The sequence below is a fragment of the Centroberyx affinis genome, unplaced genomic scaffold (genome assembly GCF_046629955.1).
Source record: "Centroberyx affinis isolate AG114_WGS23_722 - 3 ecotype Tasmania unplaced genomic scaffold, CSIRO-AGI_Caff_v1 ptg000317l_1, whole genome shotgun sequence".
Taxonomy (NCBI): Eukaryota; Metazoa; Chordata; class Actinopteri; order Beryciformes; family Berycidae; genus Centroberyx; species Centroberyx affinis.
This window is the reverse complement of record NW_027278993.1, coordinates 63,651-79,433: the sequence shown is the minus strand read 5'-3', so window position 1 is coordinate 79,433 and position 15,783 is coordinate 63,651. Positions and strand designations below refer to the sequence as shown.

General features: G+C 40.7%; 1 protein-coding gene across 1 annotated transcript in view; it reads right to left on the bottom strand.

The window, feature by feature from the left end:
- The window catches only part of LOC139640953 (mitogen-activated protein kinase kinase kinase kinase 4-like), a 71,693-nt gene that overhangs the window by 3,319 nt on the left and 52,591 nt on the right, over positions 1 to 15,783 (bottom strand). The window contains exons 20-27 of the mRNA XM_071515151.1: positions 15,271 to 15,385; positions 13,694 to 13,717; positions 13,373 to 13,549; positions 10,951 to 11,050; positions 9,882 to 10,070; positions 9,031 to 9,174; positions 5,213 to 5,347; positions 1,468 to 1,568 (exon numbers count right to left, since the gene is read on the bottom strand). Of these exons, the coding sequence (XP_071371252.1) occupies positions 1,468 to 1,568; positions 5,213 to 5,347; positions 9,031 to 9,174; positions 9,882 to 10,070; positions 10,951 to 11,050; positions 13,373 to 13,549; positions 13,694 to 13,717; positions 15,271 to 15,385 (985 nt within the window). The remainder of the gene's footprint in view (positions 1 to 1,467; positions 1,569 to 5,212; positions 5,348 to 9,030; positions 9,175 to 9,881; positions 10,071 to 10,950; positions 11,051 to 13,372; positions 13,550 to 13,693; positions 13,718 to 15,270; positions 15,386 to 15,783) is intronic.

Here is a 15,783-nt window from a genome sequence, read left to right as displayed (position 1 = left end):
ACACACACGAAAACAACAGAGACGGAGAGAGAGAGAGGAAGAGAGGAAAAGACAGGGAGGAAGACCAACAGAACAAAGAGTCACATGATTTTCTGAGGTTTCCAAATGACTAATTTTAAATTAATTGAATGTATTAACCGCCAAATGAACCAAAAGAGCCTCATTTCTCTAGAGTGAATTAATAATGAATCAGTCAGTCTGTAAAACATTTGTCTTTTTACTGTTTAATCAGCCAGCAGCAGCTTCTGCATCAGATCAGTACATATCTGGGCAGAATTTATCAGAGTGTAGCAATATTTTGTTAATATCAAGCTTCAAAAAGATACTTCCACTTTAAAATGGATTTGAAGTACAAAACCTCACGCTACTTTCTGAAAATTAAAACAAATGAATTAAAATTTTTTGACCCCCTTTACACCTGGCATCAACATGCATCCTTGGTGATGGGATTGCATAAAATCCAGCTGTAAATGTAAATGCACCCGAGACACACTGAAGAGGAGTGTTAGTATGTGCATCTCCAGTTCATGCTTTTATATGCTTTTTTTATGCAACTCAAGACCCATTTGTTTAGACTTGCCTTTGTGTAATTTTCTATTTACTTTTGTTTTTATTGTGTTTTTTTTGTTTTTTTGTCTGTTTTTATTGTGCTTTATGTCTGTTTGTATGTTTATGCTTTATTTCCTCTGTGAAGCACTTTGTGACGTCTCTGCTCTTGAAAGCTATATAAATAAAGTTACTTACTTACTTACTTAGAGAAGCTACGTAAACGGTAGTGATGGGACGATATATCGAAAATTCAATATATCGCAATTCAAAAGTGGGACAATCCGCATGGTGAGTCAGAAAAACGAATGGTGATATCAGCTCCATGTTATTCTGCTGTAGTACTCACTAATAAGACTCTTGACAATCACGGTGTCACAAGCTCTCCATCCAAATTGTATTATTGTCAGTTTGTAATGACATTTTTAAATTGTTGTTTACATTCTAGCGAGCCAATGGCATCGCTAGAAAGATTTGTGCCTCAGACTTTGTTGTCACTGAACTTTTATTTATCACATCGTATCCTGGTTGTATTGAATCCTGAACCCCCAGATCACGTATCGAATCGTATCAGGAGATAAACATATTGTCCCATCAGTAGTAAATGGAAATAAACATTTGCAGATTCAACCAGGAAGCAAATGCAAATCAAACAGGCGGCTCGGACAGCAACGCAACTGTCGAAATGGATTAACAGGAAACTCGTTATGGGGGAACAAGCCAGGTGAGGAGTTTAGTGTCACGTTTAAAATGTAACTATTATGAGACAGAGAGAAAGAAAGATCAGATTTCGGTGTGTGTCCAGGAAACGCATTTTAATGCCAGGTGTAAATGTAATCCGGCTAAATCTAGACATCCTGGACACCAGACGCAGGTTAACGTCTGACAGGTAACAAGCGAACCTGTTTTGTTTTTACTCACCTTGAAGGCCATGAACTTGTGGTAGGGCTTCGGCGCCCAGGCATAAACCTCCACCGAGTTCTTCAGAGCCAGAACCAAGAATTTGATCCTCTCGTATTTCACTGGGGGGAAAAAAGCAACAGGGGAAACGTGAGAACAAGAGTGATGGGATTAGCATCAGGGTGGGAAAGTGGCAAAGACAAATGTTTGGGGAATTTTTTTTGCTGTTGCAGGTTTGTCGGCAGCTTTGGCAGAAAATCAACCACCATTAGTAACTTTTATTCTCTTTGAAAAATCCATTTGGTTGGAAAATGATGAAACAAGCAGGTGAATTTTGGGATTTATCAGCCTCTGTGGCCAGTGGACAAAAAGTTTCTTGATCTAAATATACCGTATTCAAAATCAAAAATCAAAATCACAACTTTATTTATAGAGCACTTTTTTTTTTTTTTTCCAGTGCAGCAGATCAGACAGGGAACCCGACAGGTTACAGCAACACAGACCAATACACAGAACAGTTAAGAGGTAAATAAAATAAGACACAATATAAAATGATATAAATGAGAAAAATATGACAAGCTAAAACGTTACAAACATTTATGCTTCCCAGTAATATCTTTTCATAATCTTCTCAAATGTGTTTTCTGCCCTGATTGACACTGGAACAGCCAGTCTGTAGTCAGCTGACAGCTTTTTACAATAGTTCAGAAATGAAACATCTCAGCTTTCAAAATGTCCTTCCATGGCTTTTCCTTGACCCAATTTCTGGACAAACCAATGTTGTATATGGCTGCAACTAACGATTATTTTCATTGTCGATTAATCTGTTGATTATTTTCTCGATTAATTGATTAGTTGTTTGGTCTATAAAATGTCAGAAAATGGTGAAAAATGTGGATCAGTGTTTCCCAAAGCCCAAGATGACGTCCTCAAATGTCTTGTTTTGTCCACAACCCAAAGATATTCACTTTACTGTCATAGAGGAAAGAAACCAGAAAATATTCACATTTAAGAAGCTGGAATCAGAGAATTTTGACTCAAACCGATTAATCGATTATCAAAATAGTTGGCGATTAATTTAATAGTTGACAACTAATCGATTCATCGATTAATCATTGCAGCTCTAATGTTCAAAATCATACAAGGAAATAGAAGTTATAATTAAATTTATCACCACGTCAATTGGCAGCTAGTTGGGCTTCTCTCAGACCCAAAAAACCTCCTTGCTTTTCTACTGTTAATGCCTGATTCATGCCAATTGTCCTGATAAATCATTAGTGTCCTGGCGATTAATCTGAAGCATCCACTAGTATGATCAACGTAAACTGTCACTGGAAGGTTATAATGGTGATTAATTGGTATTATCCACATAGTTTCTACTGATATCCACCAGCTGTTATTTCTGATGCAGAGTAAATTTCGAGCAGATGCGTCAGCAGGTCTCCGTCACAGAAATGTAGAATTGGGACACTGAGGGTTTTTCAGAAATATTGACTTTATCTCAACAGCGCTGTACTTTCCAGAAGTGCTGACACGGCGCGTGCCACTCCAAAGACCAAGTTCTCATGAGAGATCGGATCAACCCCCCCCCCCGCCCCGACAGGAAGGGGACTTCATGACTGACAGCTCTGACCAGCGGACGGGGATTCCAACAGGAAGTGCAGGTCTGTGCTCAGTGGCACGACCATCACCTGGGACATTTTGAATTATAGACACGGCACTGTAGCTTCATGTCACGTCTAGGATGTCGCTACCGCATTGTTTCTTAACCCGGGGCTTTCCATCCCCGTTGTGTTTTTTCATCAGTGACATGTCGGTGCCATGCACGTACGCTCGCTCACGTACGCATCCTGAGCTGAGCCTGTGAAGCCTGCAAACCTGCAAGTTCAAGTCCAGAGCCACCGGTACAAGACTGACTGTGGTTATACTGGGCAGCTCCCAGTGTCAGTGTCTAAAAAGTATGAATGTGACGCAGGTTGTTGCAAGAGCAGACATGTTCAGTCCAACTTACCTGGAAAAATAAAGGTTAAAACATGAAATTCCTTAAAAAAACTTAAACCTTCCCTAACCAGGTCAAACAAAAACACAACTATTATAAACAGAGCTATATTCAGATAACTTTGTAAACACTGAACCTTATAAATGATGGAGGATAAATCAGGGGGTTGACTGTATAGAGCAAACCACTGAGCTTCAATGGATAGAATTACATTAGATTAGATAAACTTTTATTGTACCAGTGCCTGCTGGATAAAATACACATAAAATACACTTAAATACTCATCATCTTCAACATTGCACTTGCCCATCCATAAAACACAACTATATACCTATTTCATACATACAGACAACAGGCATTCATGTTCAAATTTACATTTTAAACAGTTATTTGCCTGGTAGATTGGAGTCTGACAGCAGGTTTTTTTTTTTAAATTGACACAAGAAATCTTGTTTCTTTACCTTTATTTTTCCACTCATACTCTATTTCAGCAACACCATTACTCATATTCACACAGCAGGCAAACCGCAGACTTGCACAAGCAACTGCAGTTTTCTACTGAACCCTGAGCATCTTCAGTGCTTTGCTCAAGATGTTGTGGAAGCTGAGGGAGTTTCCCCAAACAAATCTTTGGAATTCAAACCTGCTTCTTCTTGTGTGTAACCTATGAACTTTGTAGTGGACACAACCCTCCATCTTCAGAATTCTTTATCAGAATCAGAATCAAAATTCTTTATTATGCCAAGTATGTTTGCACATACAAGGAAAGTGACTTGGTGTGGTTGGTATATAAGCAATATATTAACAAAATATATCAAAATACAAAAAATAGCAAAATATTAACAAAATATATGTTGTATTGCACATGTTAATTGTAAATTGTATGGTGAGGTAGGAGATGTTGGTGTTGCAGGAACAACAGTGCATTTGTGTGTGTGTGTGTGTGTGTGAGAGAGTGAGTGTGTGTGTGTTAGGGCTGAACGATTTTGAAAAAATATCTAATTGCGATTATTTTGACTGATATTGCAATTGCGATATGATTTGTGATATTAGAGGGAATGATAATTTTTTCATCATTATTCTCATTTTCATTGAAAGACGTATTAAAATGATTATGGTGTGATTTTTGCGGGCATCTATACCAAACAAAGATGTTCTCTTAAGTCTGTAGAATATGATGTGTAGGCCAGGACATCTCTGCAGCACCACAATATTTCATTTAAAATGCTATTTTGACACACATTTCACCTTTAACAAATATTGCGCCTCCTGCAATTTGAAAATTGCAGTAGGCCATATTGCGATTTCAATAAAATTTTGATTAATTGTTCAGCCTTAGTGTGTGTGTGTGTGTGAGTGTTTGTGTATGTGCGCAATGTTGTTTGGGATGGCTATTCTGTGGGTGAGTATGGGGGAGGAGGAGTAGGAGGAAATCCCTGATCTGGGCCTTTCACTCCTGCTTCTTCTAACAATACTAGAAACCAACACAGCTAGCAATGGCTTTGCTGTTATGTCACAAATCTCCCAGTGACATCTGGCTCCATCATGGAGGTTCACTGGAGAATTGGCTGTGCACCAATAACGGCTAATGATCAGTTCAGTCAGAAACAGACAGACATTAACCGTCTGTTCAATTCTGTTGAGACGGACTTTGTTGCCCGGGAGCTGAGGACCTCCAATATGGCCGCCGGAGTGTGTGCTACATCACCTGAAAGCCCTCTATTCCTCTAACAATAATGTACTGAGAAGTGTAGGCCTGTTACATACCGACTTTGTAGTGGACGCAGCCCTCCAGGTCTCCTACAGTGGTCCATCCCTGCTTCTTCTCCACCTCCGGGTCGTTGTGAAGGATCTTGTTCCTCAGCCAGGACAGGTAGTAGACACGCAGCTTGTTCTTCTTACCTGTCATGGAGAAACAGACAGACAGAGAGAGAGAGAGAGAGAGAGAGAGAGAGAGAGAGAGAGAGGGATAGTGATAAATGGGGAGAGAAAGTAGGAAAGCAGTCAGCGCTCATTCTTCACTCAATTTTTCCTTGGTGAAATCTAAGTTTTACTTTACAAAAGAATCCTCAGCGGAGAGGCACAGATAATCAATTCATCGTGTTTCTTGCCTGTGTTTGAGGCAGCTGATTTGAAGATTTAGCTGATGAGCTTGGCAGGGAGATGATGCTTTTGTTTGCTTCAAATCACCTCAACACTGGGGCTTTTTTTTTTTTTTTCCATGAATTTGTTGAATTAAATTTGTTTGTGTATGCATGTGTAAAGAAGATGCAGTCTGACAATTCAAAGCAGGCCTAAAAGCAGATCAGTTTCCCTTTTACACATTCCTGTGTTTGGTTGGTGAGTTCATCTATCATTACTTAGAGACTATTTATAATTTTTACAGTAGATCTATCAATAGCCAACATAGCCATAATTCTTTCTAGCCAGTAGAAACTGGATTGGCACGATTAAGATCTGTTTTTAATCTTTAATCTTTTTCTGTTTGTTGCATTTTTGAGTACATCCTGTTCTTTGCAGCTGCAATGACCAATTTTGACCAAATCAATAGAGATCATCGTATCTTAAAAGACCCAGAGACAGGATCTCTCTCCTGTGTGTCTGCAGCGTTTTGCAACACTTTGGGAAGTTAGTGACTCTGAATGTGGGTCAAGCTGAGAGAAAAAGAACAACGTGCAAAGGAACGGTCACATGCACATACATCCAAAAAGACAGAAGTAGGAACAATAACAAATGGCCAATGTTGAATTCAGATATATTCATTATAGAAGTCCCACTTTTTACTGCATGCTTGCTGAACTACTGAACCAAGAGGAAGGGTTTGGGGAAAAAACAAGAATGGTCTGGTAACTAGTTGAGTAGTTTTGATTTGCAATGTTGTTTTTAAAGCTTCAGGCTTATTTGGGGATGCAACTGGTCTTAAATCTTATCTGATTTTGCATTAATAAGGTCTTAAAAAGATTCAAATTTTACTCACAGAAACCTGTAGTCACCCTGGTTATGGTTTGCACTTGTTTTTATTTTCCCTCAGAAATAAAAGGGGACCAACATGGGGGGATGGGGTGGGGTGATGGGGTGGTGGGAGGGTATGTGGGGTTTTTGGTCCCTCTATTACAGACACCTTGCCATGTCCTATAATTGCTAAACTGATTTTGTCATGTCTGCAGAAAATTCAATATGATATTAAATGCGGAGCTCCCCAAGGATCTATCCCTGGATCTCTTATATTTCTGATTTATGTCAATGATTTATATAAAGTTTCCGATGTTTTGTCGACAATTTTGTTTGCAGACGACACAAGTGTTTTTGTCTTTTCTCATAGCAATCTTCAGTATCTAGTTACAACAGTAAACAAGGAACTACATAAGTTTTCAGCATGGTTCAAAACTAATAAATTGAATAAAAAACCCAACTTTTTAATATTTCATTTTTTTGGTATAATTAATTACTTCATGTTAACTGATCTTTTCCTTTTTTTTGTTGTTTTCTCTCTTTATCCCTTTACTCCGCTTTTCCTTCTCTTTTCTTTTCGGTTTCTTTTACTTATTTTTCTACTTTTCCCCCTATTTATTTAACAGTATTACTTTACCTATTGATTTGTTTATATTGTTTTGTTCTTTCTAAACTTTTTTGGGGGTTTCATTAAACTATATTGTAATTATGTATGATTGTTATTAAGGGAGACACTCCATAAGCCCCTCAGGATTTCTTTGGTCTTCCTTGCACATGCTCTTTATGATGTTGGGATACATTATGGATATTTTGTCTGAACTACTCTTTTGTGCTAAATAAATAAAAAAAAAATAAAATAAAAAAATAAAATAAAGAGATTTTGGAAAAAAGACATAGAAAGGGATTATTTCAGTCATAATCATTCAGATTTTGCTCAAAATATCGTGATAATATCGAACCATGAACCCAGTGTTGCATATGGGTTTTATTACACTATATTGTAATTATGTATGATTGTTATTAAGGGAGACACTCCATAAGCCCCTCAGGGTTTCTTTGGTCTTCCTTGCACATGCTCTTTATAATGTTGGTATACATTATGGATATTTTGTTTGAACTACTCTTTTGTGCTAAATAAATAAAAAAATAAAAAAATAAATGAATAAAATAAAGAGATTTTGGAAAAAAAGACATAAAAAGGGATTATTTCAGTCATAATCATTCAGATTTTGCTCAAAATATCGTGATAATATCGAACCAGGAACCCAGTGTTGCATATGGAACCGGACCATGACCCGACTGTGCTGTTTGCACAGTCGGGTGCTGTTCTGTGCTGTTCTGCAATTTTCCATGACGTGCATTTTATGTTTTCATACCGCACGGCCGACGTTCGCAGGAGGAAGCCGCCGCGCGTCGCCGTGCGGCTGAATCACGCAGCCGCTTCCCCCCCCCCCCCCCCGTCATGGAAAGCTCGAGTGCGGCGGCGCTACATGTTGTACACACACATGACGTGGCTCCGTTCTGAGGAGGTTTACTCAACATCCGCTCAGACCCAGAGGCCTGTTGGGACACTTAGGAGTGTGTGCGTGTGTGTGTGTGTGCGTGTGTGTGTGCGTGTGTGTGTGTGTGTGTGTGTGTGTGTAAAATTGAGAAAGAGGAGAAGTAAGAACATGTGGATGTACTCTCAGTTTGAGAATAAGTGGGACTCTACTGTGTGTGTGTGTGTGTGTGTGTGTTTGTGTAAAATTGAGAAATATACATCCACACTCCCAGTGTGAGTATGCGTGGGATCCAAGTGTGTGTGTATGTGTGTGTGTGACAGAGCGTGTGTGACTGACAAAGAAGAGGAAAGGGCATACACCTACTACCAGTTAGAAAACAGCATACACACACTTTCAATCTGAGAATACACACACACACACACACTCGTGCTACGAAGTGCGAGCTGACACAGCAGTCAGGAGGATAAACAGAAGTGAAACCAGAGTGTTTAAATGTGAAGCGGGACTACATTATTATTCAGATTTCTCTGTGAGTGTGTGTGTGTACGTGTACATTCTCATTTCTTTATGCATGAGTGTTTACATGCATGCTTGTATCTGCGTGTGCATGTTCATCTGTGTGTGTGTGTGTGTGTGTGCATGCTAATTGTCTGTGTGTGCGTGTGTACATGCTTTATTTCTCTGTGCGGATATGCGTATTGATTGTTAATGTGTGTGTGTGTGTGTGTGTGTGTGCACCCTGGTGCTTGTGTAGGTGTGTAAATACTGCATTTGTGTGTGTGCACGTGTGTGTGTTTACAGTGTGTGTGCTGGTTTTCCGGTGTGTGTATGCATGCTTATCCCTCTGTGTCTGTGTGGATATGTGTGTGTTGATTGTGTGTGTGTACAGATGTGTTGATTGTCTGCATGTGTGTCTGCTCATGTGCCCTTGTGAGTGTGTGTGTGTGTGTGTGTGTGTGTAATCCCTGTGTGATTAACCTATTAACCAAGTTAATCCCATCGATCGATTCATCTCAATGGGGCTGACTTGTCTTAAATAAAGGTTAAAAAACATCTTAAAAAGGTGTGTGTATGCTCCTGTGCCTTTGTGTGTGTGTGTGTGTGTGTGTGTGCGCCTGTGTGTGTGTGTACCTGATATGGTGACCAGGACATTGAGTCCCTCCAGGACGTCCATCTGCTGGAAGCGCCGTCGGCTGATCAGAGGGTAAACTTTCCCCTGACCGCTGCGGTCCAGCAGCATCAGGCCGCTCTCTGTTCCCACCAGCAGGTTCACTCCTGCACACACACACACACACACACACAAAATCAGGACATAATCAAGAGTTAGACTTCATCTGACCATAGTCTGTCCTGACCACCCTCACACAATGTCACTCTCTCTTTCTCTCTCTCACACACACGCGTCCACACACGTCCACACAGAGGCATGAGCATGCACACACAAAATACCAACACACACACACACACACACACACACGTAAACGCACTCACACATGCAAAAACACACGTGCAATCGCAGCTACTAGACTAACCACTGGCTTGTCACACATCCAGACTCACAGGTTTCACATGTAAGCACACACACACACACACACACACACACACACACACACACTCAGCAGAAGACTCAGGGGAACCATAGAAAACAACACTATGACCATAACTGGAAGTAAGATATCCAGTCTGGTTGTTTTAAATGAGTTTGTTGCCACCAGGTGGTGAAAGACAGGACTTCAGTAAAAACAGAGAAGATAATGTAATAAAGTAATATCATCCTAAATGACTTCAGCAGTAGTTCAACAGTCACACATTCTCTACTGACAATTTGTATTACAGTATGTTAAACCAATAAGTAACAAACCTTGAGAAGTTAATTTAATATTTTTGAAGAGCAGATGTACTTGTTATAATGTTACAGTCGGTCTAAATGAGCTGCGGTGTGACAGTTCTCCTCAGCTGGTTTTTTTTTTTTGTCCGCTCACCCCAGAGTGCAGCACACAGGATCTCCGAGTTGAACCTCTTCTTGTACTTGCGGATCTCCGGCGTGTCGCTCTGCGGGCGGGTGTTGACCGGGTTGACGTTGACCACCGAGCCTTTCCGGGACGGGTCGGCCCTCAGCGCCTCCGCCAGCCGGGCGTCGTTGGCGTAGCCTAAGAGGTCAAAGGGCAGGGCTTAGGTAGGGTCGGGGTTAGAGGTGCAGGGTACGCAGAGTTTAACAGGCGGGGGTCAAACGGTGAGGATAGGCATGCTTTTGTTAGAGTTGATTTACATAAAAAAAAAAAGAGACTGAAATTGAAGTGAAATGTTCATGCCTGTACCGCTGCAGTGTGATGTAAAGCCTTTACAAATGCTATGACATTTAAAATTTGTTTTGTTTGAGACTCACAGCAGCCGCTTTGCAGACGTTTGCTGCATTTTAACTCATTTTGTCACGTTTCCAAATTACTCTGAAAGCTTAATGATATATATATATTTTTTTTAAACAATTTATTTATTGACTTTTCTCAGACTCAGAGTTTACAGGAGAAAACACAGAATTTAAGTATTGAGGTATCAAGGATATAAAAAACAAATAAGATCAAGTAATAATCCCATAATAAGACTATTCCCCCCGCCACCCCTACCTCCAGACAAGGGCCATAGTAAAACAATGGTGTCAGAAAGGGCAAAAAAAAAAAATACATTACTGGAAAATACATTTACAAATGCCATTACTTTCCCAGGATTTTCAGGACCGTGGGAAACCTGTATATATTCTCACAGGGTCTTCGTCAGACACAAGGTATCTACTGGATTCAGGTGTTCTCTTGACTAGTTATATGTCAATAGGATTAGCTAAACCTGATCAGAAGGGAAGACTTTCGAGTATTCTTACAACAGCATTGAAACATCATCGAAAAGTCGGCACGTACAAAACTTATGTTGTGCGTATATCTGCCTGAAACTCTACCAAACTTATTAAAACAGACATTTTCTTTCTGCTCTGCTCCTGACATCAAGATTTCCCAAGAGCCACCAGGTGGGGGGACTTACCGACGTTGTTGAGGGCGCTGCCGGTGGATGGAGAGACTTGGAGGAGGCGCGGGTCGATGAACGGAGTGAAGGAGGAGGAGGACTTGTGTTTCTGCATGGTGTTGCTGCTAGACTGGCTCTGCACAGGGACACGCCGCACAGGGACAGTTAGGGGAGACAGAATATCACTGCTCTGTATGACTTGGCTTGTTTGTGAAGCAGACAGTGGTGGAAAGTAACTAAGTACATTTACTCAAGTACTGTACTTACGTAAAATTTTGAGGTACTTGTACTTTACTTGAGTATTTCCATTTTATGCTACTTTGTACTTATACTCCACTACAGTTTAGAGGGAAATATTGTACTTTTTACTCCATTACATTTATTTCACAGCTATAGTTACTAGTTACTTTTCAGATCAAAATTTTATATTTAAAACATTTGATCATCTTATAAAATAGCATTGTTATAGATTAGACTACCCAAAAGTAAAGCTAAATTGTTAAGATTAGCTTCATGTCGACAACTTCAAAATGCTGCTTACATGTACATATATGTCAATAAATCAGTATTAATATTCCAATAATTTATGAAAAATATAACTTGCTAAATGGGGACAGTTTGAATAGTGAGTACTTTTACTTGTAATGGAGTATCTTTACATTGTTGTATTGCTACTTTTACTTAAGTAAAAGATCTCAGTACTTCTTCCACCACTGGAAGCAGATTACATTGAAAACATATGTACAATTAGCTGACTTGATCACGTGATGCTCACAGATTTAATATAAATGAAACATGACAATGCAGTCGAACAAGCAAACAAACTGAGGTACTGCTGTATGTGCAGCATGCAAACACAATGGGCTTTCAATGACGAGGTAAAACGATACATATTGAGGGAAAAGGCAGAAACAAGGGGCTTATGGTGGTGGGTCAAAACAAATGGAGTGCTTTGTGAAAAGAACAAAAGGGAGAACAAAAATGTATTTAAAAAAAAAAAAAAATAGTCTTTCCATGAGAAACATACTTGCCGTTCTGCTCCTAACTGCCCTCTGCACTGTGAACTACAGTCTGGGGAATGAGAGACTATGACTCATCTGCTGTAAATTCGGTAACATCAAGGAATAAATGAGGTTTAGATGTCTGGGGGAATGCTGGTGAACCACCACAGGCCTCACAGGACACTTCAGCAAACAAAAGCCCAAACCAAACAGGCCCGTCGTGACCCTGAAGACAAACTCACTGAGGGATGATGGGATTGTTGATGTAATTCCTTCCCCTGAAGCCACTGATCCACATGGATTTAACTGGGAGCTTAACTAGTAAGCTGGAACTAGAAAGTCACAGGTTCGATCTCTGCAGAAAGCCAAAGGGCCTCACCGATGAAACACTTCATTTTCATTTGTTAGTCAAATTCATTTTCATTAAGTTAATTATTTGTAAGTTAATTTCCTTTGCTTCAGTGACTCAGCTGTATTTGATATGGTTGCTCATCTCACAAGCCCTACAGGTTTATTCCAACCACCTGTGCATACTGGACAATCTTGTTTAATTCTGTCTATTGACATTTGATATTTTACTTTCTTGCACAAATAAACTAAACTAAATTGTAAAGTGTATTTACGAACGTTTCCACAAACATATTGGCACTCATGTATATGTTTCATGAATCCCACCTTGGTTTTTTGTCAGCACTTTTCTCAAGAACAAAAGTCAACATTTTGTGAATGAGGCCCTGTGTGTCCACTCTTGCTGAAGTGAGCCGACACTCACATACATGTGTGTATGCCTGTGTTTCAGAGGGTTTTGTAGAAGCAGAAATTCCTCATTACACCGTTTCTAATAGCGACTTTTTCAAAATTCCTCAAAAAAAATCCCATGTGGAATAAGCTGAACAGGGTGTGAAATGGGGAAAAAAAATTGTCATCATCTTCCAGTTGGAGTTTCAAAAGATCTCTAAAAAGTGTCCCTCCACCACCACCATCTCCTTGCAGGAAGCTTTAGTCAGTAGAGAAACAGAGAAGAAGAAAGTGAGGAAGCCAAGTAGGGGCAGAGAAGACTGCCAGTAGAGACCAGCAGAGGGCGCTCCAACCAATCCAGGATGGAAAAGATAAAGACGCAGACAGTTTCATCATGGCCAGTCAGAGAAAAGTGGATAGAACAAAAGTGTGAGTGGAGCTTCACTGCTGGGCGGGACGACATCAACTTGTATTGAACTGAAACTTGTATAAAGCCTGATTAATGTTTTTATCTGACAATTTCATTGGTTTTATTCCTGTGTTTTGCTGCTGTAATCTTTGATTTTATACAAGCTGCGGACTCTTTTCGCCCCCTAACTCTGGCTGGCCATAATGATTTCAGCCTCTCATTGTTCCCTCCTAGTCCAGGACTGATTAGGCAACACAGGGCACCCTTAGGCGGGCGTCCCGGTGCGGGGCGGAGGGGGGGGGGGACGTACCTCCATGAGCATGGCGAGCTTGTCCAGCGGGCTCTGGGGGGACATGGAGGAGGGGCTGGCCAGGCTGGAGGAGGAGGGGGAGGAGGTGGCGGAGGAGGAGGGGGAGGAGTGGTGGCTCTGCTGGATCAGGTCGGGCAGGAGGTGGATCCGGCCGGCAAAGCCGTTCCTGTCCGGGTGCTGTGGGGAGGGGTGGTGGTGGTGGTGGTGGTGGTGGTGGGGGCTGGGGGTGAGGTGGCCGAGCCCCGGGCCCGCCGCCGAGCCGGGACTCGGGGCGAAGCCGGCGAGGGGGGCGGGGCTCTGGGCCTGTCCCGGGCCGGGCACGGGACGCTTTTTGTCACCTGCGCTCTGGAAATAGAAAGAGGGGTAGACGACTTTGGGTCTAGATGAGTTCCTCAGCAGCTCGGGGGAAGGGAAGGTGTTAGCTAGAGCAAAGGGCAAACTACAGTGACTACTCTACAGGCAGAGAGAAAACTGCTGTTAGTGCTCAGTCTGTCAGAGAAATGCCACTTTGTGCTTATTGGTCATAACTGATAATGTAACTGACAGATAATGTGACACATGGCAAAATGTAATAAAATGTCCCTTTGAATGGGTTGAAAATGTATTAAAACCTGTTCATGTTATAAATTGCTGGATAATGTAATAACACATTACTACATTACCTGCTGATCATTACTTTATAAGGTGATGATGTGATAATCACATATGATATTCATTAATGATGTAATAACCCAATATATCATTTTCTCTCATCTTTATTAATTACTACGTTATCAGTCATTATTATTACATCAGCTAAAAATGTTACACCCCTTATGAATTAAGAAATAAGGTGATTTTACTACATTACCCTGGAATTTATTACATTAACAGGTTTTCTTACGTTTTCAACCCCTTTAGAGGAACATTGTATTACATTCTGACTTCATTACAGCTACTTTATTTATGTAAATAATCTACAGTAGGTCCAAACAAGCTAACACTTATCTAGTGAAGGAGGTGTGTTTTCAGTAGTGGGCCTGCACAGTGAATCAGAAGAAGAATCTGACCTCAACACTGACATATGAAATATGTTTCAGACTGTTTCCTACAGCAGCTATTCTGATGCTGTGCTGGATCTCTGGCCTATAAATCCAGTTGCAACTCAGAGAAAAACAAAATCACTCATTACATTCAATCTGACAGATTACATTCAATCTGACAGATTTTTTTATCTAATGCAACTTGTTTTTTTTTTTTAATCACAACTGTGCGACCCTGTTTAGTAGCACATCCATTCACCCCATAGAATGAAAATCAGTGAATATGATGTCCTATCTGTATCTTCTATCTGTATTCTACTGCAGTAATTCTCAACCTTTTCCATATCAGGGACCCCGAATTTCGTACACATTAGGGCCACGGACCCCCATTTGATCTGAGAATATTTTTATTCTTAGATATGATTTTGTCCAGAATTCCATGACTATCTGTATTGTAGGTAGAGAGATAACAGTGAAGCTATGATCAAAACAGTCATTCTTCTACATTCTCTAATTGTCTTAACTTCTTGTAAATGAAATAATGCTGAAGTTTAACAATTCATCAATTTGCTGTGGGACCGCCTCGAACCCTCTCAAGGACCGCTGGTGGTCCCCGGACCGCACGTTGAGAACCACTGTTCTACTGTATATGCTTCTACCCGTTCTACCACTCAGCCCATCTCCACCGGCAACACAAAGCACATAACAGCAACAGAACATGATCAAAACAACAGGCAAACACAGTGGAAAAACACTCGGGGTATGAATGAACAAAATCCACCACAACAGAACAACTAAAAGTGGACGATATGTGACCGGTGTGCGTGAACATGACGGTAACGCGTCGGGGCGGTTTGGTTCGCTTGGAGCCGGTACCTGTCTGACGATCAGCGTGCTGTCTTTGCACGGCGTGGATCCTGCGTCGCTCTCCTCGTCGTGAACGATCATGGTCTTCACCGACTCCGTCTCCCCGTTGCTCAGCCTGGAAGAGCTGCAGGGGAGAAGAGAGAGGAAAGATATATTCAGTTTATTGCAATATATCAAATAATATACATATGCGAAAATAAGCGCTCAAAAGGTAAGAGCACGCCTCGAACACTGTCACGGTTTAACAGGATTCCATATTCAAATATAATAAGACGCTTTGGATTAAGTGTCCGCCGAACAGCATAAGTTATTTTGTCGCTGCACTTGTACTAGAAGTTAATATTCAGAATTATAGATACTCTTATGAATTTAGTGATTAACCCAAGAAACTAAACATTAACAATTAGGAAAAACATTCTGTTACAGTGGATTAATGACAAAATACCAACAGTTAAAGGTGGTGTGGCTGCTATACTGTTGCAGGGCTTTTCGTGAGCTACTAACTGTACATAACCGTGGTTA